This window comes from Accipiter gentilis, chromosome 32 (assembly GCF_929443795.1).
Source record: "Accipiter gentilis chromosome 32, bAccGen1.1, whole genome shotgun sequence".
NCBI classification, from domain to species: Eukaryota; Metazoa; Chordata; class Aves; order Accipitriformes; family Accipitridae; genus Astur; species Astur gentilis.
In genome coordinates, this window is record NC_064911.1 from 7614112 (window position 1) to 7637542 (window position 23431).

At 42.2% G+C, this 23431-nt stretch overlaps 1 protein-coding gene across 2 annotated transcripts in view; it reads right to left on the reverse strand.

The window, feature by feature from the left end:
- Window positions 1–10017: 10017 nt before the first annotated feature.
- Window positions 10018–23431, reverse strand: part of DSCAM (DS cell adhesion molecule) — a 491765-nt gene continuing 478351 nt past the window's right edge. For both annotated transcript variants that reach the window (XM_049835149.1, XM_049835148.1), the window contains exon 33: window positions 10018–10975. In XM_049835149.1, coding sequence (XP_049691106.1) covers window positions 10635–10975 — 341 coding nt within the window. In that variant the 3' untranslated portion in view covers window positions 10018–10634. The remainder of the gene's footprint in view (window positions 10976–23431) is intronic.

The window sequence follows — 23431 nt, forward strand, 5'->3', positions numbered from 1 at the left end:
CTTGTATTTTATTTAGAATTCACCGTTCAGAGCCTGAACTGAACATAAAATAATGCATTGGCTCCCTGGAGATTTCATTACTCTAATTTCATTTCACGAACGCTGTCACCAGTGTCCAAGTGCTCCACAAACATTTCTGAGTTTCTCTGCATGAGGTCACGGTGAGATGAAGCAGCGGTTGCCTGCATCCTTTAGCACAGGAAGGTAAGGTATAGGTAGGTGGAGGACAAACTTTCAGCTGATTTTTGGGACCCCGCATTATGACCATATTTGGAAAATATTTATAGCACTGTATGTATGCAAAGCTGAGGCAAAACTGGGTAGGTGGCTAGATAGTAGCACATATTAAACTAAAGCCAGAAGTTTCCCCATGACCCCCAGCAAGGTGTGCAACTGAAGAACCAGGGAAAAGGGATTTCTTTTGCAAATGTGGAAGTATTCACCTTATTCTCAAGGGTCAGGAGAGAAAAACTTTAATGTTTTGCTATCAACAACAAGGAGGAAAGCAAGTCCTTACAGCTGAGGCCCTCCAAGTGCAGTTCTGCTCCCACGGGAAATTCTGTTTTGAAATCAGAGAGTAATTTAGTCCAGAGGAGACCTCAGGGATTATTCCTCCCCTGCTCAGAGCAGGGCCAGCATAGCTCAGGTGACTCAGGGCTTGTCTGCTCGAATTTGCAGTACCTGCAGGGATGGAAATGCCACTTCTTTGGGCAACCTGCCACAGAGCTCGGTTGAGCAGAATCAAGCCCTGCGTGAAAAACAATGAAGGCTGAAGTCTTGTGTCTACAGAATGACCTCGAAGAAAGCATCTGATCCCTGCAGCCTTCCCTTCCTCATAGGTATGATGGGGGGCATATAAAGCACTCAGGCTTCTGAGTTATTCGGCCACACTCCTGATATGTGCTGTAGAAGTGCCAATGAAAGACTATTCCAGCAGCTTTCGCCCTACGAGATATAGAGCTCCTGAGTCTTTAGTACTAGAAATGTCGATGTACTTTATTCAGAGGGAAGAGCCCTATCTTCTCAGTGCAAATAAGATTAAATGAAAAGCTCAGAGACATCTGACCTTAATATTCTGCTGTCTTTGAGGCAACATCATGTCACTGACAGAGCCACAATAATATTTGACACTGCCACTGTTACTAAATGCTGAAGTTTTTGATTTTGATTAAAACTACAAAAGGTAGAAACTGTACTGTCAAGCATCATCGTGACACGGACATCAGCTGTGCATAACTTTGTCTACTTGGCAAGACCTGGTGAATTTAAAGTTGTGGCCAAGGTCTTAGCTCTTGGTCTCTGTCATTTTTCATCTCCGAGGGGAACAGTTACTTTCTTTATTACACACTTATCTGCTTGCTTCTCTTATGCTAAATGCTTAATAAAGTCTTTGGGACTCCAGTGACTGTAAAAATAGAAAAGATTTTGTCCTGTCAGGCCTGAGTGTGTATTTTACAGGGACTATCCAGACTTTGGAGATGAGTTTCTGTTATCGAACCATGCGAGAAACAAGTCAATATATTGCTAGGTAAATGGGCAAAACTTGCTCTTTTCTCATGTGGTCCAGGCTACGTTTGGGCTCTAAAGACTGCCTTAGAGCTCATGTGCTGGAAATTGTTTCATTTGCGTGCAGGTAACATGCTATTTTCCTTCAGGAGCTGTGCTTTTTGTTCATGTTTTTGGAAGTCACCCTAGGGGCTGGGATATGCCCTGATTTCCATGGATCTTGAGCTCTCTGGTAAGTTCAAACACGTCACACCCACTGATTGCTCTGCTGGTTCAGCTGCCTGGTCAGTTGAGCAATTGCTAATTTGCATGGCAAAATTTCAAGCCTCTTTCAGGCCCAGCACGCACAGCTAAAGAAGTGCTGCATGGGAACCCTCACTGAAGCACTGGCCAAGTTGTTTTTACCCTGGGCTCAGTATTGGCTAATTTCATCAAGCCTGCTGAGACCCAGTCCTTGTCCAGCCTTGTTCTGGCTGCTCTGTTTTTCAGACAATGCAGCATGGAGAAAGTAAGTCAATGTGATAGTCATTGGATGCACCCAAAACTGCTTTCTGTTCTTCAGTTAATGCGAGTGTTGGAAATGCTTTTGTTTGCCTCCCAGGGCAGAGAAGGGAAATGTGTAGCTTGCCAGAAGGATGGAAATTCTGAAAGTTGCCTTTCTTTTATAAGGGGAAAAAAAAAAAAAAAAAATCCAAATGTTTCCTTTCTGTTTCCAGCCTGTTGTGGCTGTAAGTGGTGTCTTGGGCTGCTTCCAGGAAATTGAGGGAAGCTGCCAATTCACCCAAAGGATGGGGATCTGCCCTGGTGTCTGGAAGAGACTCTCGAAGCTCCCACGTGGAAGCTGAATCCCCACAAACCTCTGCTAGACCCTGAATCCAGGAGAAAGGGGCTACCAACAGGCAGATGCTACGGGGTGCCCAGGCCTGATTTAGTAGATGGTTTGTTGGCCTCAGAGCCTCAGGCTCAGGTAACTCCCGTTTATCTAAGGCCAACTTATTGAACTGGCAGGAGCCCAGGCTCTTTTTATGCTGGATGTTACTGAAAATGAAAGACTGTCATGAAAATTTTGGGTCCACTGAGTGGTCTTTCCAGTGAGAGCACTAATCATCAGGCTATGCTGAAACAAATCTATTGAGAATAATCATAATTAGTAGCAGTAGTCTTTTGATCAAACATATTCTTCATGACAACATCAGCTTTGGCATAAAGCTTTCTGCATGTTCCTGAGGAGGTCAACCCTGACTATCTCCGTATCTGCTCTGAGTACCACCTATGGAAATGGATGTGGTTTTGCTGTGCCATGTTAGGAGGGGATGGGACAGCACTGAATACAGCTCCCAGGGCCCTCCTGTGTGCATGAGTGTCTGAAAAGTGGTTCACAGCTGTAAAGGGGGATCATGGGCTTGCTGTACTTCGAAGGTTGATGCAGAGCACTTTCTAGCACTCAAACTTCATCCAATTCTTTTTCTTTTCTTCTAGTCCTAGTCAGTGTAAATGACACCCTTCACCTTGACCTGAGCATTTGCCCCTAAAAGTGTCTGACTTGTATTCTCGTGCTGAATGGAATAAGAAGCTCAACTTCTTGCTGTGAGGAATAAAGAATAAAATATGAGTTTATAAAAATAACCAGGAGATGTTCTCTCCTAGGTAAGACAATATTTGCTAAAAAGTGGGCCGTAAAAATTAATATCTGGCTATGCACCCACACACAGCTAAGAGAAACACTTGAGAGTGATGTGACTGGAAGTGGCTGATTGCTGTGGTTTCATCGTGCTATAGCATCTTTCCCTGCTCCCTTCCACCAAGTGCAATGCAGTGATAGTAAAAGGGCTGGGATGATAGCTTTCACGTTGATCTTGACATTCTCTGTGCAGATGATGAGTGTTTGTGTGTATGGGTATGCACGTGCACGTCTGCACGCTGTAATCACAGATAAGCTACTCATGGCGCAGGTGACAGCTGGCTCTGTGATGCCAGATTGACCAGAAATAACCTGCAATCCCACACATTCCCAGTGCACCAACTCCCTCTGTTTGGTCTGGCAGACCACGTTCAGCTATGCCCTACTCCTGCGGGGGGCCAGTGAAGAGCAGCCTAAATCCCAAACATACCCTGCGTGTTGCAAGCCACCCATGGGTTCAAATGCACAATTGGGTGGTCACATTACTCTTTTTTTAGCTGCTAAATCCCAAGTCTTCCTCAAACAAAGTCTGACGTGAAACTAGCTTCACGGTCTCTCTAGAGTTTTGTCTTGTCTCTCTTTGAAATGACAGGAAAACTGCAGAGTTATTTTTAACAGCACCTCATCAATTCGGTGTTGCCTATTGCCTTGGTTCACAGCTCCTCCACCTGAGATGATTTTGCTTATAAATACTGTAAAGGTTCACCTTCAAGGATGATGATTTAATTAGAAGCGCAAAGAGCTATGGCCCAACGTGTCAGAGACTAATGAATGAGCTTTTGTGGTTGGTGGAGAGCAGCTTGCCAAGATATCCATTCATTTCTGTACACGCATGATGAAATGCAACTGAAGCTGTCGCCATTTTAAAAGGAAAATCTTATTAGAGTCCAGGCAAGGATAGCAAAATAAAATGAATGGCTTTTGGTGCTTCATCTGTTTGTATGTAGGTTCAGGTGTGATTATGCAGTCTGCTATCAACTTTAATTAAGCTTTCTCTTTGCTCTTGACCTTGGGGCTTAAATATAATTTGTTCTATAGGAAAGACAGGTGGTACAGGCTCAGTGTTTCAAAGTTCAAATTGATTTAGGTTACATTTAATTTAAATTTCCTTATGGAAGCATATAATTTTACTATTACTAATGTTGGAGCAATTACACAGAGGTAAAGACGCTGGTACAGAGCAGAGCCTTACAGCCCTCTAATGCTTTTCTGCATGAGCAAAAGTATCCCTGCCTTGTGCTTTTGGTACAACGTTATTTAAATTCAACAGAGTCCCAGTGAGATCCCACTTTCCTGCGAGTCTCTGGCTGTGCAGACAGACAGGAGGTGACAGCCGGACATCAGTCGCCAGCACGCTGGTGTGCAAAGGCACAGACGAGCCCCAGCAGACCTGCGCCCACCTGGGAACAGATGTGGGGTCCTTAATGCTACCAGCCTATTTATCTCTCCAGTATCACAGGAGCTCTTTTCTTGGCACAGGATTGACGCGAGCCCCCTGGGAGCTGCAGCCCTTGGTAAAACAGGCATTCCGGGTGCCATAGGCAGGACGGCTGTTTGATTTCAAGCTTCTGGACTGAGTCTTATCTATCAGAGCTGAGCTCTCCACCCTTGAGGCTCAGAGGTGTTTGGGAATGATGTGCACTGGGACTTGCCTTGGACACAGGGGAGTCTCAGGTCCCACTTTCCTGGTTTTACAGAAGCAGGGTGGTGGCTGCCCGAGGAAGGGGCACCTGCCGCAGGGGTGCAAGACCTCGGTGTGGGACAGCAGTGGGGGCTGAGACAGCGTGGAACTGTGGCAGGAGAGGGAAAGGGAGATGCTGGAGATGCTGCCAGCAGAGATGAAGGGAAGAAGATGTTCCTTAGGATCCAGAGGAAGCCACACTGAGTTTCTGTAACCTCAAAAACCTCTGAAAATTGAGGGCAGGGTGGGATGGGAAGAAACATGGTGCCTGAAAGGGGATGGGAGGAAAGAGGATTTTCAAACCCTCTGTGAACCTGGTGTGCTTTCTTTATGGAAAAGCTGCAGGATCAACCATAGCAAGGCTCTAGGTGGTGGAAAATCTACCACGATGCATGTTTCAATGTGTGCTTGGTATTTCTGAGCCCCCAGCTGCAATGCTCCCTTCCCTCCCCTCCCCACCCAAGGCCTCCATTGCACTACAAATAACACTGAAACCACAGCTTTCTCTATCAAACTGTTGAATCAGATTAATTTTGTTATCCCACTGGGACTGGAACCGTTAAATAAAGTACTAGGTGCAAAGATGTAGCTTAACTGAACTTGGGCAATATCCCAAAATCATGTCACTGCATGTTACAGTTTTGATGACACAGTTCCATAATGACGGCATTTCTCCAGGTTTTCCACCTTGTTTTCCCATTGTGTTGTGGATTTCTCTACTATCTCACCATTATGCGATATCCTTTTATGAAACACCTATCTTACTTTCAATTAAATAAAAGTGTCCAAAGGTTTTAACTGTGTGCGTGTGTGTGTGTGTGTGTGTGTGTTAATGCTTTCTGGCAGACTCAGAGAATGAAAACTTGGCAGTTTCAATGTAAAACCAGTAACTTCCACAATTTATCTCAAGGCTTTTTTTTTTTTTTTTGTGTCAGTACTCTGAGAAATTGGTTTTGGCATTACTCTTCCATGGACAAGGGTAGGGATCAGTTTCTTTCACACTCAGTCCCAGAGATTTTGAAATCTTCTATGTGTATATATATTTCCCATTAAAAAAAAAAAGAAAAAAAGTTACTGGCTAGAAATTCTGTGTGTATGTTTCTAGTCAGGCAGCATCAGAACAATCAAATACCTGCAGCAGCCTTCCCCCTAATAAGCACATCACATAGAAATGGGTCTTCATTTTACGCTCAAACGATTGCTCCAACAGGCAGGAAAGCTGCCGGCTCTTGCTGTGGCTGTGTCTGGCCAGCTCTGCCCTCAGGGTCATCCCTGATGTTTGTCCCTTTGCCTACCGTCAGGCCTGAAAAGTACCAAGCACCTTCAGCGGGTGCCTGCAAAGGGGAAAAACATTTATGTCGGAGGGCAGAAGCATTTAAAACAGAGCCAGGAGGAGATTGCTGCGGGGTCAGGAGCTGGCATACTAAATGCTCCCATGCTGAAGACCTGCTGGGAAGTTTACAGGACCCTTGTCAACTCTGAAAATAGTTACAGATCCTTTTTATGTCAATTCTAGCACTCTCCTGCCCTGAAATCCCAAAACAAAGGAGTGTAACATTCATTGTGAAAAAAGGAGGAGCAGTTCAGAATGTACAATAAAACCGCAGGGAAGCGCACCGTATGACCCCCCAGCAGTGCTGGTGGTGTGTGCTGGGCTGGTGTGCTTCCGACAGAGGCATTTTCTTTCTGGTGAGGCGGTGAGGTTCCCCTTGGGATGCTCAGGCAAGTCCAGAGAAAATTAATGGTGAAAAGCACTCTCTTTTCCCTGCTGGAATGCCTCATAGTTGACCACGAGAGCCCATTAAGCAACTGCTGCGACCTAAAATAACCCGACTAACACTAAAACTATGAACAGGCTGTCCAAACTATGTGGTTTTTTTCCTTTTACCTTTCCTTTCTTTTAAAGGAGAGCTCCCTTCTCTGTGAGAGCTTCTCAGCCTACTCAGGAAAATGGTGTGCTGGCAGAATTTGCCCTTCCAGCTGGACCCTTTATCCCACCTCTTCACTGTTCATCTCTTCAGGCCCCCTCAAAACATCCCCAAAGCCCCCAAAAACCTGACCAAAAAAACCTCGCTTCATACATACCTGGCTGTGCACGCAAACTCTGTTGGGCATCAAAGTCTGAAGACATTTACCCCAAATTACTTAATGCAAGGAATCAGGTGAGACTTATTGCCATTCCCTCACCTGCAAGCCAGGGATTGGGTATCATCCCCCCGGCTGCCTGGGAAAGTAGGAAACCTGGTTGCACAAAGCTCCTCTGGACTCTGTTTGTCCCAAATAGTAGCTCAGGGTTACTTTTGTTTGTTTTTCAACTATGTTATTTGGTGTAATAATACCTCTCCTTGCTTGTAACTCCTAAGTCTTCTTAGCTACAGTAACACTGCTATGGAGCTAACCTGGTTAAAAAAAATAATTGACCAAAAGACAAACTTAAACGGTCAATATTTCTTTGGTTCTGAATAGGAAAAGCAAGCTCTGACCTAAAAACAAGGAGAGGGAAAAACTGTACTGAGTTTAATGTAATTGTGTTAATTGGACAATTTAAGCAAAACAGTAATGGAATAAAGAAGGATAAAAATGTTCTTACAAAAGGCAGGAGTGAGGGAGTTGCTAACTCATTTGAGACAAAAGGGGAGAGTTAATTACTATCTGTGAATCCTTAAAGGGTTAGCTGAGGTTGGGACATGGGGAAAAGTAAACTGTGAATTTTGTGTCAGAGACACATCAACACTTTTGCTCTCATCTTGGCCCTGCGACCCAAGGCACCCTGCAGGGATTTGGCAGCTCCCAGCTATATCGACCTGAGAAAAGAGTTTACTTCTACCTCCAAACCTTGACTAGATGCGAGTAGGACAGGCACTTCCTTAAAGCTTCTGTTACATGTTTAACTAGCTCTACCGCTCCAGTGCTGTTTGGAAAATTAAAAGCCAATAAAACCCCCAAGCCAAGGGGACCGTACACATTTTTACAGTCACGCATACTGAAGAGCTGGCTGGATCCAGGGCACGGAGCCAGGCACCCTGCAGGTCTGAGCCTCCGTCTGTGTTAAGCAACAGCCCGGTTCCACTCTGATTTTAACCAGCAGGAGACTTGCCATGAATTTCTGTGAATATGGGGCCCCCAAAGGCGTCTTCACTTCATGAGGAGGATGAATATTACCAGGCATATTGAATACAGATGAGGAGGAAGTCTCGTTAAGTCAAGGACGGTTGGCGCTTTCCAGATTGTCAGCCAAATGTAGATTTAGGGAGATACTGGAATATTTCCACTACCAGCAGTCACCAGGAGTTTAAAAATGTGAATATTTTCTCCCTGCATCACATGCTTATTCTTGTCTGTCACTGAAGGCAAGTTCTGGTGGGGAGCACAGCCACAGGACCCACCATCCTCGGGCTTGAGGGCAGCCAAGAGCCACAGTAAAAAATGGACCAAGCCTCAGTTTTGCCCAAAAGCTTTTCACCTTTTTTTCAGAGGAAAAGAAGGAAGCTTCAATGGAAGCTGAAAATGGCCTGAGACTCCAAAGTCCTGAATGCCACTGAGAAAATAAATTTTTATTTCTAAATGAAGTACTAATGCCCCATCCAGCTCAAGCTGAGCACACCAGAAGGACTCTTGTGGGAATCAAAAAGAACTGAATTGCCCCAAAATGAAATTTTCAATAGAAGTTCAGTTTTCTGTGGAGTTTTTCAATGGGAAATAGTAAAAGAAACCTCTTTCTGTATGTTAAATTAGGTTCTTATTAAAAAAATGTTTCTCTGTGGAAAAAACCACAACAAACTAAGGCAAATTAATATCTTAATCTTTTTTCAACATATAGTTTTTTCATTTTGTTTGAAAATGAAAAAAATTGGTAATTCTTAATTTTTTAAAAAAATTTATTTCTTTTTACAGAGGCAAAATGCTGTGTGGTGTTGCTTGGTTTTGGATTTTTGGGTGGGTTTTTTTGGTTTTTTTGGTGGTGTCTTTTTTTTAATGTGCTTTATCATCATATCGGTCAAATAGGTAGACTAGATGGAAAGTAGTTCCTTACCTGAGAGACATCTCAGCACTCCTCTGTAGGTCTGTAAGAAGTACATACCTCAAGGATGTCTTCATTTGGCTCCTTCTGTAGGACTTGCCAGCACTTTAACACTTGGGCTTGACAGAGCTAAGGATGCAAGTGCAACTTGATTCAAGACACTTAAGTACTTTTCTAACTCAGTGCCCTTATAACAGAATAATTACATTAATAATAGTAATGAAACAATTGTACATAACTGCATTTTTCCATTTTGAAACAGCTTGAATTGAGCATGGTGCAGAAATACTTGAATTAGCAGTGCCCACAATGTCACCAGCCGGGGAAATTGCAGGAGGTTCTCACCCTGCTCAAGTGTACCTAGTTTATTGCTTTCAGACCCCAGTTAATATTTCCAGCCAGTGCTGAGCAATGTGTTTGTGTTGGCGCTAATCTGGGATGCTCTGCACCATGTTCTCTTGGTCAGGGCACAACACACACAAGGAGGCACTTAGCAAGGCGGCTCAAATGTTATTGTGCTAAACCCACCAACTAGAGTATTCAAGCATTTATGCTTTGTGTAAAACAAGCAATATTACTTCTCGTGTAATCAAAAGATGCAACAAAGTAATATGAGCTGACAGGTCCTCTGTAAAAAGATTTTTTTTCCTCTAAAGGAAGCCATGTTGATCTTAGACCTGGAATAACTTTTTCCTCCTCTTTCTTCTATTATGGGAAAAGCTGTTTGTTTTCCCCCCCTGCCAGTCCTTACGTAAGCACCTAATTTCTGTGAGTGCTACTCCCAAATGGACTAAAAATCCATTCCTAGGGAGTAAGTAAAGTAACGTCAACACATTTCTTCTGATCCAAAAAATATTGAAGCTGAACAAAAGCCTCCCAGTGGCTGATGAAGCGAATGCAGATAGTCCCTGATGAGTTTGATTCAGAGCACTCGGGACTTGCACTGTTCTAGCTCTCTGCCCCAGGGTAGCAAAAAAGCTGTGGGTAAGTGAACGCCAATTTTTTTTCCAAAAGTATGACCCCCGCTTTCCTTTTCTTCCCAAGGTACAAGAAGACATTGTTCAGATTCTGGAACTGACATGGCGGTTACACTTAGGGAAAACCAAGTACAGCAGAAGGCAACGGAAGCAGACGTCACAAATAAAGGCAGAAGACCCTTTTATTTCGCATAGACAAAATGCAAAGAGTGTCTCATTAAATTAATATTAAAAAAAAACCCAAATCAGTCCCCTCACTCCACTGACATCACTCATCCTAATTAACAACAAAAAAAGAACAATCAAGGACCCATTTTCTAATTAAAAAAAAAGTGCAAACATGACAAAAGACTTGTTTTTTTCCAAATCAATGTTCCTGTTGAATTCACAAATAGGGTGATTTTTTTTTTTTGTGATTTTTTGCCTTTTAAATCTTGTCTGATGGAACTTCCAGTTAAAATGTTTTAGTTAAGTCTCCATGCACTTCGTAGAAAATCAGTAAAAACACAAACGCTTGTGAAGATCAGAAAACTGGACTCTTTTACCCAAAAATTCAGATGTCCAGTCAGATGAAGCTCACACTCAGACAGAAAAAAAGCAAGAGAGTCTTTGCACTGTCTGTCGTTCATATTTTTTTTTTTTGTCAAATATTTTGGCAATCTTCTTCTTTAATTATAAATATTGGAATTCAATAAAAAAAAGGTAGCTTTCATTGGATTTTTTTTCAGTGTAAATATTTACAGCCACTGTCCAGCCATGCTCTTTTTGTTATACCAGGGTGTAAGATTTTGCGTAGGGATTGTTTCCTTTCAAGTGGCCCCGGGAGTCCAGCAGGGATTCTTGGGAGCTGCTCATTTTTGCTGCCTGTCCCAGCTCAGCTCCTTCTCGCTGAGGTAACGTTGCCACAGCACCAGGTTGCCATGACTGTACTTCTCTTGTGGAGGATGTCTCCATGGGTATCGGCTCCAGGACGGTGGGGCGCTTCAAGGTTCGGCTTTTCTGCGGCTCCAAGCAGGCTTGCCCCAAACCCAGGTCTCTGCTCGTGCCCTGCACGCCACGGTTCAATAAAAAGTCCATCCTAAGGTAGGGTGGCAAATGCATGAGATCACCTGGGGAGGCAAAAGTGAAAAAACAAGTCCTTACTTATGGTCGTGTGCTGTGTTACGCTCACTTACTGGCTGGGGGAATCAAGCTGATGGATTTGGCCACCAAAGCAGAGTATCTGTAATCAATCCAGCTGCAGTATTTAGAGTTGGTATGTTGTTTGACAGCCATTTACTATGCTATGATCTTACAGAATCAAGAGTCAACAATCCCCTTTTGGGCAGATCCATAAGAATTCACTATTAATATTTGTTTCCATACTAGAATCACTACAAGGAGAAGTGCGATGTGTTTTACATGCACTCACAGCATGAAGAAGATAAACTGAAAACACCAGGAAGTTTTTCTCAAAATCCTAAAAGAAAAGGTCCTTGTTTTCATTTGTCAAAACTTGGAGAATGTACAGGCTCAGTAGATTTCCTTTACTTATTTTCTGTTTTAAATGAAAACCTTCACAATTACAATTAATGACCCCCAATCCAGAGTAGAATGACCAAATTATTTTAAATGGATGCATGAGTGTTAAAACTATAGTGTTAAAGAGATTTTTTGAATAAAAGAGAAAAGCATTCTTGTTCCAATACAATTACATTTACCTGCCATCCATCATCACTGTATTTAAACCACTAATGATTTGCTACCACTATGGCCATCACTACGCTGCTGTTTTGTAGCAACAAAATGCATTGGGGTTGGCACCTAGCTCTTGCATCAACCTTCCCTTCTGTTCTGTATTGTCAAGGAAACCTCCTCTTTCTCATTTCCCCTGATTCCTGGGCATTTCTATGTGAACCTGGTGATGGCAACCTCCTTAGTTCAGAGGATTTGCCTTTGCAAATCTACTGAATTCAAACAGGTGCCTTGGACCTGCTACCTGGAATTAGGCAGGGATGAGTGTTACCTTCCACATATCTCTATGTGTATTAGACCTGCTACAGAAATCAGTTTGGCTTATTTATTTTTGGCCTGCTTGTTAGGCATTCATAAAGTTACTTCAAGCAAATGAGAGGCAATCAGGCACATAATGACATTACCTTAAAAAAATATTTGATGGTGTAACCTCATATATATATATGAAAAAAAGCACTGTTATAGGCCCATTCAAGAACAGCATTTCCCCTTCTGTACAGACCTCTGCAGCTATATAGCTTCCTTTTTATAGCTGATATCAAAACCATAGTCTCATCTACAGATGGGATGCACCCTGAATGTTTAAAGTAGAAGACTCTTGGCACTACTACACCTGTGTCTACAGGAGCTATTTACAGCAGTAGAAATTAAGGCTGAGCTGTGGCAGTGGCATAAACAGTACACTAGGAAAGCACTTCTTCATAATAAAACAAGGCATAACAATTCCGGTTTTCCTAACCATACCAAAAGCTGTCCAATGATCTAAAATAAAACAGGTCTTTTGCTTTCTCATATAAGTCAAGGCACTGCAAATCTTGCCTAAAAGAGTAACAGCATCTGCTCTATCCATAATTTCAGGTTACAGACAGAGAATTGCTGAGAAGTTACATTTGGACAGAAACACTGGTTATTCCTATAGAAATCCCCCAGGCACTGTCTGATTCCATATGTTCTATTCTAGCTAAATCTCCAACAGAGATGCATGGTACATAGTGTCTAATCCCCATAGAGTAAGACGTACATATCTCAAGATGAGGCTGACATGCCCCACAATAGCATTTACATAAGTTTAGAGAGATGGGAAGGTTTGTGCTTATAATGATACCGATTGCCACTTGAAAAATGAATTGTGGTAACATTATTTGGTTTTACTCATTTACCCTATTTTCCTACAGTACCTTTCATGCCAAACCCGTTCAGCGCATGAGACCTATTTCAGCCGAGACAGCAATGTACCTACCGCTGGGGGAAATTACATCGGGATACAGACACACGAACTGGCAGGCGCTGACTCACTCCACTTAACTAAAGGCATCGAACGGAGCTGCCCGCGGGTATGCCCGTGCTGCCCAACAGCCCCTTGGCACCCAGACACCCATCCCCTGGCCACCCATGCTGCACCCCAGTTATTTTGCTTCTGGGTTCCCTTTTGGGCAGAGTCCTTCCACGATGCAGTTGTGGGGGCTGTTTGCTCCAACGACCATTCCCCGTGGGCTGCGGGGAGGAGACAGCCTGGATGGGAAAGGCTTGTATTGCTTGCTCCCTGTGGCTGCATCTTCTGTGGCATCGTGGCATCCTAAATCAGGAGCCTTATCGCTACCCACTCCTCCCCAGTGGGGGAGAGAGACAAGAGCGTAGGAGCGAGATGCTGCCCCCGCGTACCTGTCTCTGCCCACTAATGATGGTGGTGAGGGCCTTCGTTTGGCTGCCTCAGGCGTGGGTTATCCCTGTCAGGGCCCCAGCGAAGGCGGGCAGCAAAGCACACCTCTGAGATGGCAATAGTGGGCGTGAAAACTTTGTGACTAACTATAATACCAAAGTAATACCTTCCTTCTTGTCAGGGATGTTTAGAGACTGCTGGGGTCAGAAAGCAGGGTTTCTTCCACGCTCCCACGGTTGCCCACCATGCAAAAGAGGGATCCCTCAGCCCCGGCAGAAAAGGACCAATTTTCTGCTCTGAATCCCCATCCCTATTCCCCGCAACAACAGGCCTTTTCCCAAAGACGTCTGTTGCCCTAACACCAGCTCTGATGGGCTGCTGCCAGGCGGCATGACACCCACTGCTTTATTAAGACCAGCCGGGTAATTTCACACGCATTCCCTCTTACTACTGCATTTTCTGTTTTATGGTCGACTTTCCAGGAAGGAGCCGGTGCGGAGCAGAAGCCGGAGCATGGCTCATGGGCAGACCCCCGCAGTCGCCTTGGAGAGCCACTTCTGTATCTTAACACACCACTACTTCTTGAGAGAGATGGATGTGCACGGACTATGAAAAAGATGAGTGTTGAATCTTACAGAGATGAAGGTTGGTTTTCAAGCTGCTGTCTAAACCTTTCGCACGTATATTTAAGAGCTTCAGGCTGTGTAAAAAAGACGTTTTTTTCCTCCCTAAATCTACATAAGAAAGCATAGTCAATAATCTGTGTAAACAATATGCAGTCATTTTACTGTAATTTTCTAAATGTCTGGGGGCAAAGTTCCAACAGGATTGCAGTAATAGGAAACCAGAGAGTGTAACTCGGTCTCCAAAGCTGGATACGCAATGCACAATCTCTGGCATGGCTTACACAGAGCACTCATTATTTGATATGATGTACACATTTTCCTATCATAAAAAGTGCCAGCGCTCCTTCTTATCTGCAAGAAGCATTTTTCCCTGCAAGTGCTTATAAAACAAGCAGATTATTAAAATCATTAGAAAAGGAAAATTTTGAGATTAGAACTTTTTCTTCTTTGCTAGGATTGAAAGAGTCTCACAGGATGAAAAAAGCCTTTGATTTATAAGAACTAATGTGTTTCTGACTTGAAAACACAGTCTTTGAAATATAACCACAGGGGTTCCCTTTTGCCATTCCTACATCAGTTCTGAAGGTATATTTGAGGAGTAAAAGCCTCTTGCATATCTACGGAGTTACTTGGAAAGACTTTGGTTCTCATCCTTCTGGACTCAACAGTGTAGACTTTTTTTTGTTTTCTTGCTATTCAGCTGAATGGTGATTTTTTTCAGGCAAAGCATTATGAAGTTTCAGGATGGTTCACTGCTTTTGATGCTCTAATTACCTCTTTTCAGCTCTGTGTGTGCCTTATTAGTAATGAAAGCAAACCTTTCAAGTGCATGAACACTGCAAATGAGCATGTTTAATAATTCATGCATTTTGGTTTAATTAGTACAAAAGACATTCTAAAACTATAGTTTTCTGATGCATTTTTAAAAAAGGGAAATTTGCTGTATTCAGAAACACTGAATTCATACACAAACAAAAAACATCCAGTCAAATCTGAATGCAGCAATTCACGCCAGAACTACCTCAGTCCAACCCTCTAATGAATTATTTAGTATAGCACATTTAAGAAAATGTTTGCTTCAACAAATATTTGTAAACAAATGCTAGAAGTCACTTACTATGATATTTACCATAAGGAACACATTCTACCAAAAAATGGAGCATTTTCTGAGTTAATGCAGCACTGGGCAAAAATATCACTGCTCAACTTTTCTGGGATTTTATTCAAGATAGCTATCTTGTTTGCAGAACTAAACCAAGATGAGATGCCCTCCTTTCTCCCCAAAGATTTACCTCATACCTCTTTCAAATGCCAGAGAGCTTGCATGTACTTTTGCTTTCATATGCTCCAGAAAAATCTAAGGATTTGTGCTATATTCAATACAAAGATCATCACAGACTGCAAAAAAGATGCTCTTAGCAAGTTGTCACGATAGCTATATGCATTTTCTCATGAATCATAACTTCCACTAAAGCAAAAGCAATTTGTCTTCACAATGCTCTGACACAGATACCCTCAGTGATGATGACTGCCTGACGATTTTCAAGTTTTGGTTTGCCATGTGAAGGAAATTCCATGCTAGTTGAAAGATTATTTTAGAAGAGTTTATAAAGCTGGACTGGTGACTATGACAGGATATTTTATTTAACAAAGGTAAGAATAAGACTGGGTGAATAGGGCATTCACACAGCTTACTTCAATAGGTTAGTGGGTAAAAAAAGCTCTTGGAGATCTCTCTGGCATGATCCCATGAGATCATGCCAGAACTGAATCCATACAGCTCTGTTAGCATGGTTAAGGTGCCTTGCTGATGTAGTTATGTTGATTTGGGACCCGAGTATACTCTTCACGATATTGTGCAGTGCTGGGGGGGTGTACAAGTGCTAGCGAAGATGAAGTGCCACTGCGTTGGGCATCTCTCAGCTAGCCTTGGGTTTGGAAGGGGAAGCACTGATGGGATATTTTGTTTTCCTTCGAAAGGAAGCAAGGGAGACAGAGCCGCTGACAGATAGCTTTAAGTTCATGTTTATGCTGATTAAAAAGTTTAGTGGGGTTTTCCAGCTCACTAGCACAGTAAATAAATCAGTGAAGCCTTTGCTGATACTCACAGGCTGTTTTTCAGGAAAAAGACTGCCCATAGGAAAAGCTTAAATTAGAAATGAGGAAAGGGTGGAGGGTTTGCAAGGCCAAGGCGGGAGGTGTGATGAAAAAAAAGAGCACAAGCGACGTTCAGAGGTCTTTGTCACTTCAAAACCTGACACACCATTAAAAGCTAGCAGGCAAAGATTTCTTAGACAGCAGCAGCTTGATCCGAAGCTGGACTGATAGCAGCAACAACATTTCTTACAGTTGCTGCTGTCAGCGTTTGAAACCTGCTGGTGCTCCCTCACTGTCCACCTTCTGGCCATGTATCCTGCACTGAACCCGCAGAACAGTCAGCGCTGCGCTGCAATCGTTCCCGCACCAACAGGCTAAGAGTCAGACCTGCAAGGCTCACAGCACACTGCAACATCAGAAATAAGTACACTTAATGAGCAATAAAGCCAACTGTTCGGTTACCTTGATCCTGTGTCCTCCTCAGCCAAGCAGAGGGCAAAGAGGATCAGTCCTGAACCTCCCGGCTTGGCTGATACGGGTCTCAGCCTGGTGGCGCCTCAGTGAAGAGCTCAGCACCGGCTCTGCCCTCCTGCCTTGTTAGCCAGGAAAAGTGACTGGCTGCAAAGGGAAGCAAGGAAATCCTTTCCAGATGCAGAGTCATTCCTGCCCCAAAATGGGGAGCTGGTGCTCCCAGCACCCAGCTGAGCTTCATGGTGCCCGCCTTGACGCAGCACCCAGTCGAAGGGTCAGATGGGTACTTGTTGGAAACTTGGAGGATAATGAAATGAAGAGAATCAAAGCAGTAGGCAGGCTTTAACTTATGCCTCTGTTAGGGCTTTCTTTGTTTTGTTTTGTTTTCCCCAGGATCTGTTCATTGTGGAACTGCCTCCCCCATGCTCTTTGTTTAATAATTACTATTTTCTTGTAAATGTTGCAGTAAAATGCCACAACTGAACAATAAAAAATTTCTGAAGAATGCTTTGAATAACAGGGCTCCGCTCTCTAGAGCAAATATTCATCAGTAATGGAAATGGAGGTGAAATTTCCCCATGCAAATTACTGACTGCTCAAATGAATGGGAACCTCAGCTTGCTCTCAATCAACAGGAGCACACCATTAACAAGTTCAGGAGCTTACAGGCTCCTTCTGAACCCATTTTTTCAATACAAAAGCTGGATTTAATAATTCTCTAAGGTGATCCAGAATAAAAGGCAAAAGGTCCAAGCACTCCCTTAAATTACAGTCTTAGCAGCAGAAGGGGAGAGGAAGGAGGGAGGAGGCAGAGCTCAGCTTTCTCGTTAGCGAAGAAGCTGCTGTGAAAGCAGGCACGTGCTCTTCCCTTCTTCTATCTCTGCTTGGCTGCCCAAGAAAAATGATCAAAGTGCTCAGTGTTTGGGGGACACTTTTAAACCAACTGAATGCATAACGTTGATCAAGGCCAGCAAGGTGTCTGGATGCATTTCAGCTGCTAACCTGCCCTTTGTAGCTTTTTGACCCATGCCATTACATCTTTTGGGCTTCTCACAGTGTTTTGGCAGATGACATAAAATCACATCTTTACGCTGTTCATGTTTGTGGTCACGTAGGAAACAGCCAAAACACTTCAGAAAAATATGCCAAGTTTCCCATTTCTAGATGGAGAAATCAGAATTCCATATCATCCCTGCAGGGCTGTACTTTATAACTGGCAAGTTTCATTTGTCTTTTTCCATGCAAACTGCACCCTTGTAGATAATTTGAAGATCTCTAACACCTTGTTAAATATTGCATGTTGCAGTCTGCTAAAACTGGCATTTTCATAAAAGCATTAAAAATACCAACTATGTTTCACACAACAAAACAACAGTTAAGTTACTGTTGACCACAACTGTTGGAGTTATCTCTTAAGAAACACCAGGGTATCAGTAAAACTGTAGTTCGGGAGCCAAATTTGCTACTGGCATAAATCAGAGTAGCTATATTGATTTCAGCTACACTATAAATTGATTTATACTTACTGGAGATTAGGTTTAAGTGACTGAAAATGAGGATCCCAACTAATGTGGATAATTTTTTTAAGATGATTAATTTTCTTATTTAGATTTAATTCTAATTCCAAGAAGTCCTTAATCAATGTGTCTTAAAGCAAAAGCATGACTGCTATAGTTTAGCTGAGATCATACATCTGTACTACATCAACGTAACACACTGTGCATCTGTCTAACTGAATGCCAGGAGACTTGGTTATCGTCTTGCCTGCTCCTGAAAGGTTTAATGAAACAGGAATCAAAGCACATTTTTGGTTTGTATTTCTCCAAGCAGAACTTTGGTCTTTCATACAGTGCTGCACTTTTAAAACACCTCTAGAGATGCTTTGTACCTTTCAGAAGTAACTTTAAGGAGAATGGACATATATTTAAGGGCCTCTCTGCCGCTGAGCTGACAGTGTAAGGAAGGAAAAACCGATTAATTCCAGGGGCCAGATAGATTTAGACTCTATGGAGATGCCATGTGGGTGTTCAGCCTCACAGGGACGGTGCACCTGCAAAACTGAGGCCTTCCTGTCTCGATTTGATGCAATGTCTAACTTATAAAAACTTGTAAAAGAGACCTCACCATGTAAATCAATATGCGCTCCAAAACTCAAGTCAGAAAAACTGTCAATAAATAATGAAATGATGTTAGAAAACTAAAGTACGGGAGCTCTCCCTTTCCGTCTTCACCTTGTCACGCAAGCTGCTTCATACATTTTTAAGGATGCTCTGAGACAGCGCTCTCCTGCCCACCGACTGAGCTAGGAAAGCCGTGCTGGAGCCCTCGCTCAGGTGCCTCTAAGTTAGCAATGCTGGAGTTTTAAGAACTCGTTTGCTGATCCTGGGTGCAGTGAACGGAAAGTGTTCAATTATACATCAGTTGAGGTTAAATCGATCGTGACTCCATGGAAACTGGCATCCTTCATGGGTTTATTCCTGGGATATCTTGGGAGCCTAGATTCAGCACAGAGGCTGGAGAGGTGAGGAGTTTGAACTGTACTTATGGTTCACTGAAATCAGTGGGAGCCACTCTGCTGTCCTCAACAGGCTTTGCAGCGTACCCATGAATTCGTGGCTAAACCTGACTGTGCCAAGGTGAGGGGTAAGCATAACACTCCACTAATAGTTACGGGGAGGTCAGGCTACAACAAGGAAACCAATATCGATGCTGTCCTGCTGCTCTGCTGAAGATATATATTCATGGATAAATTACTGTAACTTGGTCTCCACATGTCCGTCAGTTTGAATCACCTGAGTGATGCTGATGAGGTGCATCATTGCATTTTTGTTAATTAATCCACTGGGACCAGAAGTTCAGCTCTCACATTTAAATTAAGGATGCTGGCACAAAAAGGGGAACAATACTGAAATACATCCACATGTACATACAGCTATGCTTTAAAGGCCAGCATATAAAGAAGCTCTTACAAGGATAGCAAAGACTATCGCTACAGTCAGATTATGAATGTACTGTTAAAACAAAAGTTTGTTTCTCTAGTGATAACAGTTTCTACTTCACTTCCAAAAATAGCACAAGTGTGGTTTTTTCTTGCAGGTAACATTTGGTTAACATTTTCGGATGCCAGTCTCTCACTTCTCCTATAGACCTCAGATTACATTAAGTTCCTCTTAGCACAGGGGAAATGAGCAGAGCCTGCTGTGTGTGAAGTCAGTTAGTTAAAGCAGTAACAGCTGTAATTGACTGCCAGGACCTTAAAGCAAGGCTAGATCAGTTCTTATCAGTATGGAAACAACTGCTTCTGGTTACCTTGGGCTGACTGAAAGCCCACGCAAAAATCACACACACTGTGTCTCAACACTATCAAGGTGAAATGCTTTGGCATATTGAAAATTAAAATGGCAAGAACAGGTGAAATCTAGTTTTTGTAGAAGCGGGGTTTAAGATAGGGACTCTTAACGGAACTGCTCTAAAAATCTATTATTTTAATTGGACACAGCATCTCTGGTTTGACTTGGAACATTTGCTGGTAGTTTTAGAAATTTAACATTGCAGTTATGACTGTAAGAACATGAAAGTAGCTGAAAATTTATGGATAAATGTAATCCTTGCTTTAGGCATAAAACTCTCCACTAAGTACAGTTGAATCCAATGTCTCCAAACCTACAGAAAACATGGGTAGTCTATTTTAATAGTTGCAGCTTATGAAAAAAAAAAAAAAAAAAGACCACGAAGAAAATAATCAGCTTTAGAAAAACAAAATTAAATTCAAATTAAAAAAAAAATCTCATTTTTAATAAATATTTTGTTGTTAATAAAAAGGTAGGAAATGGGCATTCTAGAAAGGGTGTTTTCCCTAACATGCAACTTTTAATCTAGAAGAAAGCAAAAAACCAAATAGTATTACAAACCAGCACAGCTTTGGATACTGTATTTTTCCAAAGTTAATGTTAAATTTCAAATAAAAATAACAAATAAATTAGCAACAGGAAAAGATAATTGTGCTCCTACACACTGCTTGTAGAGTCCTTGAGGAACTGATACCAGTTGTTTCTCTCCTCTAATAAAAAAATAAAATAAATCTTCCTAATACCAGTATCACTGATTTATAGATGACAGTTCTAAAAATAATTTAAATTACTTTTATCATCAATAACTTGAATTTAGCTTCCAGACATCTTGTACGCTACCTAAAACGGAACTTTCACATTACATTAACACAGAAATTTTGTATTTATAACTGAAGAGCTGCCCTATTTAAACTCATGATCCACACCAGCATAGTTTTCCTTTCTGTTCTCATAATATTTTAGCTTTTGATCTGAACCTGCCTAGGTTCATTTTTATTGTACTGGCAAGGTTAAAAAACTTGCAGTGTGGACTTTCCTTTCTGTAAATCCACCAGAAAAATAATGCAAGCCAATGATTTCAAGTACATAGTCATATCAAATTAAATATGGAATTAAATGGTTTTCATCCTCACAGAACATTCAGCTTTTCACAGCAGAAGGAGAAAAAGCTCTGATACTCTGCAGAAATAAAACCTGAGACAGGATAAAGGCATTTTAGTCTCATCACTGATGTGCCATTTCTGTGATAAGAAGCAAATGACACAGTCTGTCTCTTTGTGACATGTTCCTAGTTTTCCAACAAAGCAATAGAAAATGAAAAGAAGGTCTTCCAGGTGCGGGAAAATTTAATATGGAAACATTAGAGATGCTCATCTAGGGGAGTAACTTTAGAATATGTCACGCATGTGTAAGTAAGTATACATACAAGTAAGTTAACATATGTGTTAAGAGTATTCACTACAGATAAAAACATAGGCAAGAAGTTTTTCTCCCCACTTACAACTCTTCTGCCTGTCCCACTGCTTTCCCACCTGCCTATTTTGATTTGTCTCCTTACGTTGTTTTCTCAAAACTGGACCTTGGTCTCCGGTTTTGGAGTCAGGATGGTGATTTCTTTGTTCTACATACACACTATATATGATGTGCACATACACATATCTATTTTTTATATATATTTATTCTATTTTATTTGAAACCAGAGAGTTCAAGGGTAGAACTAAAAAAGAAAACAAGCCGTATATTAGCCTTTTCATACTTTGCTGTGGGATTTCTGAACAAAAAAAAGGTCAAATGTAGATTCCCCCATATCTTCAAGAGATTCAGTTTTGGATCTGAAAACTGTGGAACTGTACAATTCCATTTTCAGTCAATGCAGAATAATATAATAGGCCTGGGAAAAAAGAGGCAAAAGGTGAGCTGGAAACCCTAAGTCAAGAGTCCCAGCCATTACTGAATCCCCAGTGGCTGAATTTGTATCGGATTCAGTTACTGCTGCAGCTTATGGAGCGCTGTCAGCAACTTTTCCATAGAAAGCAAGTCTCTAAATAGATTTCATCACTATGTCACACTTTCCTACATTGAGTAGAAGAGGGAAATAACTCCTTCACCCTTGAACTCACAGATCAGTGGAAAAAAATTCACATCTCTTTATCTCGGGTTACAGGGCTGACATTGAAAATATACTGTGCTTTCTATTACTGCGTGGTTCATATTTTTCTTATTGTGCTAAGCAGCTTATTTTAGCTGTAGTGACTGAACACTGGAAAAGAAGATTTGTTTCTTGACTTGGGTGTTTAAAACAACATTAATGCACTGCAGGTGATGTCCAGACTATATTTTAAAGGACTCTTGTAAATAATTATTTAATAAAGTACTTGCATCCTAGAGCTTAAAGCTTGTCTACAAGCTAAGACTTTGCTGTTCGAGTCAGCAGGATTAGTCAAAGCAGCAAGAAACTTGTAAATTGGGTCAGGAATGCTAATTAAGGCATCTTAAATACTGAAAGAACTTGATCATTCAGCAGAGCTGGAGAGGTCAGAACAGTGTTCTTTTCTATTAAATATGCAGTAGGCTTAGGGCTAGACTCGAGCTGCTTGACTGAGGTGGTGAACTGAGAAACCGAGACCAAAGAAGTGCCGGTACTTGCTTGCCGAGAGCTTGACTGAGAGCAGGCCTGTCCTGTCCTCCGGCTGCTGTGAGAAGGTGGTGGCTGCTGGCCAAATCTCCTCCTCTGGGATGGAGAGGCCGAGCAGGAGGGCTGGCAGGCAGAGGATGGAGCTCTGCCCTCAAGCATCAACCAACAACAGAAGGGCAGCAGGAGGAAAATGCTTCCAGTGGAGCAGGGGCTTAGCAAACTGGTGCTCCTGCTCTGTGCAGGTGTAGGGACCCAGGAAAGCACTCAGCTTCCCCATGGAGGAATGGGGTGTTCTTGCCATCTTCAGGGCTGTGAAATCAGTCTGGAAACTCTGTTTTTTTCAGAGTCTGCCTGGCTGCCTTTTCTCTCCACCCACATGCAGGATTCTTTCCAAACTGGTTCCTTTCATCAGCTGAAAGTTTGTAGAAGAGGTTCTGAGATATAAAATCTTGGCATGCTTTAAATGGATTTCAAAATCTCCTAATCTGACAGTAATGATATTTCTTCTCTGGAAGTGTATCTGAGATGTTGTTAGTCCTGCAGGATTTCTGTCTTAATGTGGTCTCCAAAGAGACAAGGAAGCGGGATTGTCAAAATGAGCTTGCGCTTGTTTTTTGACATCAGGTAGACAAGTTTCTGCCTGGTCCAAGTCAAGCTAACCCTTAAGGATAATGTCACATATTTGAAGAGCTTCTTTTTTATGCTGATTAGCATCAGAAAAATATAATCTGGGGGTCTGAGTTTGGCAGTACCCCTGTGAAAGGGGGGTTTCTGCAAATAGCAAGAGACCTGATGAAAACTTTCTAGATATTTCCTATCCAAGCACCGGTCAGATATTATTTCTTCCAAGCATGAATTCCATTGCCAGAGGATGCAAGTAAGTTGTCTGTGCACAAAAAAGACATAAATAGCACTTGGGAAGAACAGAAATATCAAAATACTTCCCAGTTAATAGCTGTTCTTTTCTCAAGCACAATAATTTAGGAGTAGAG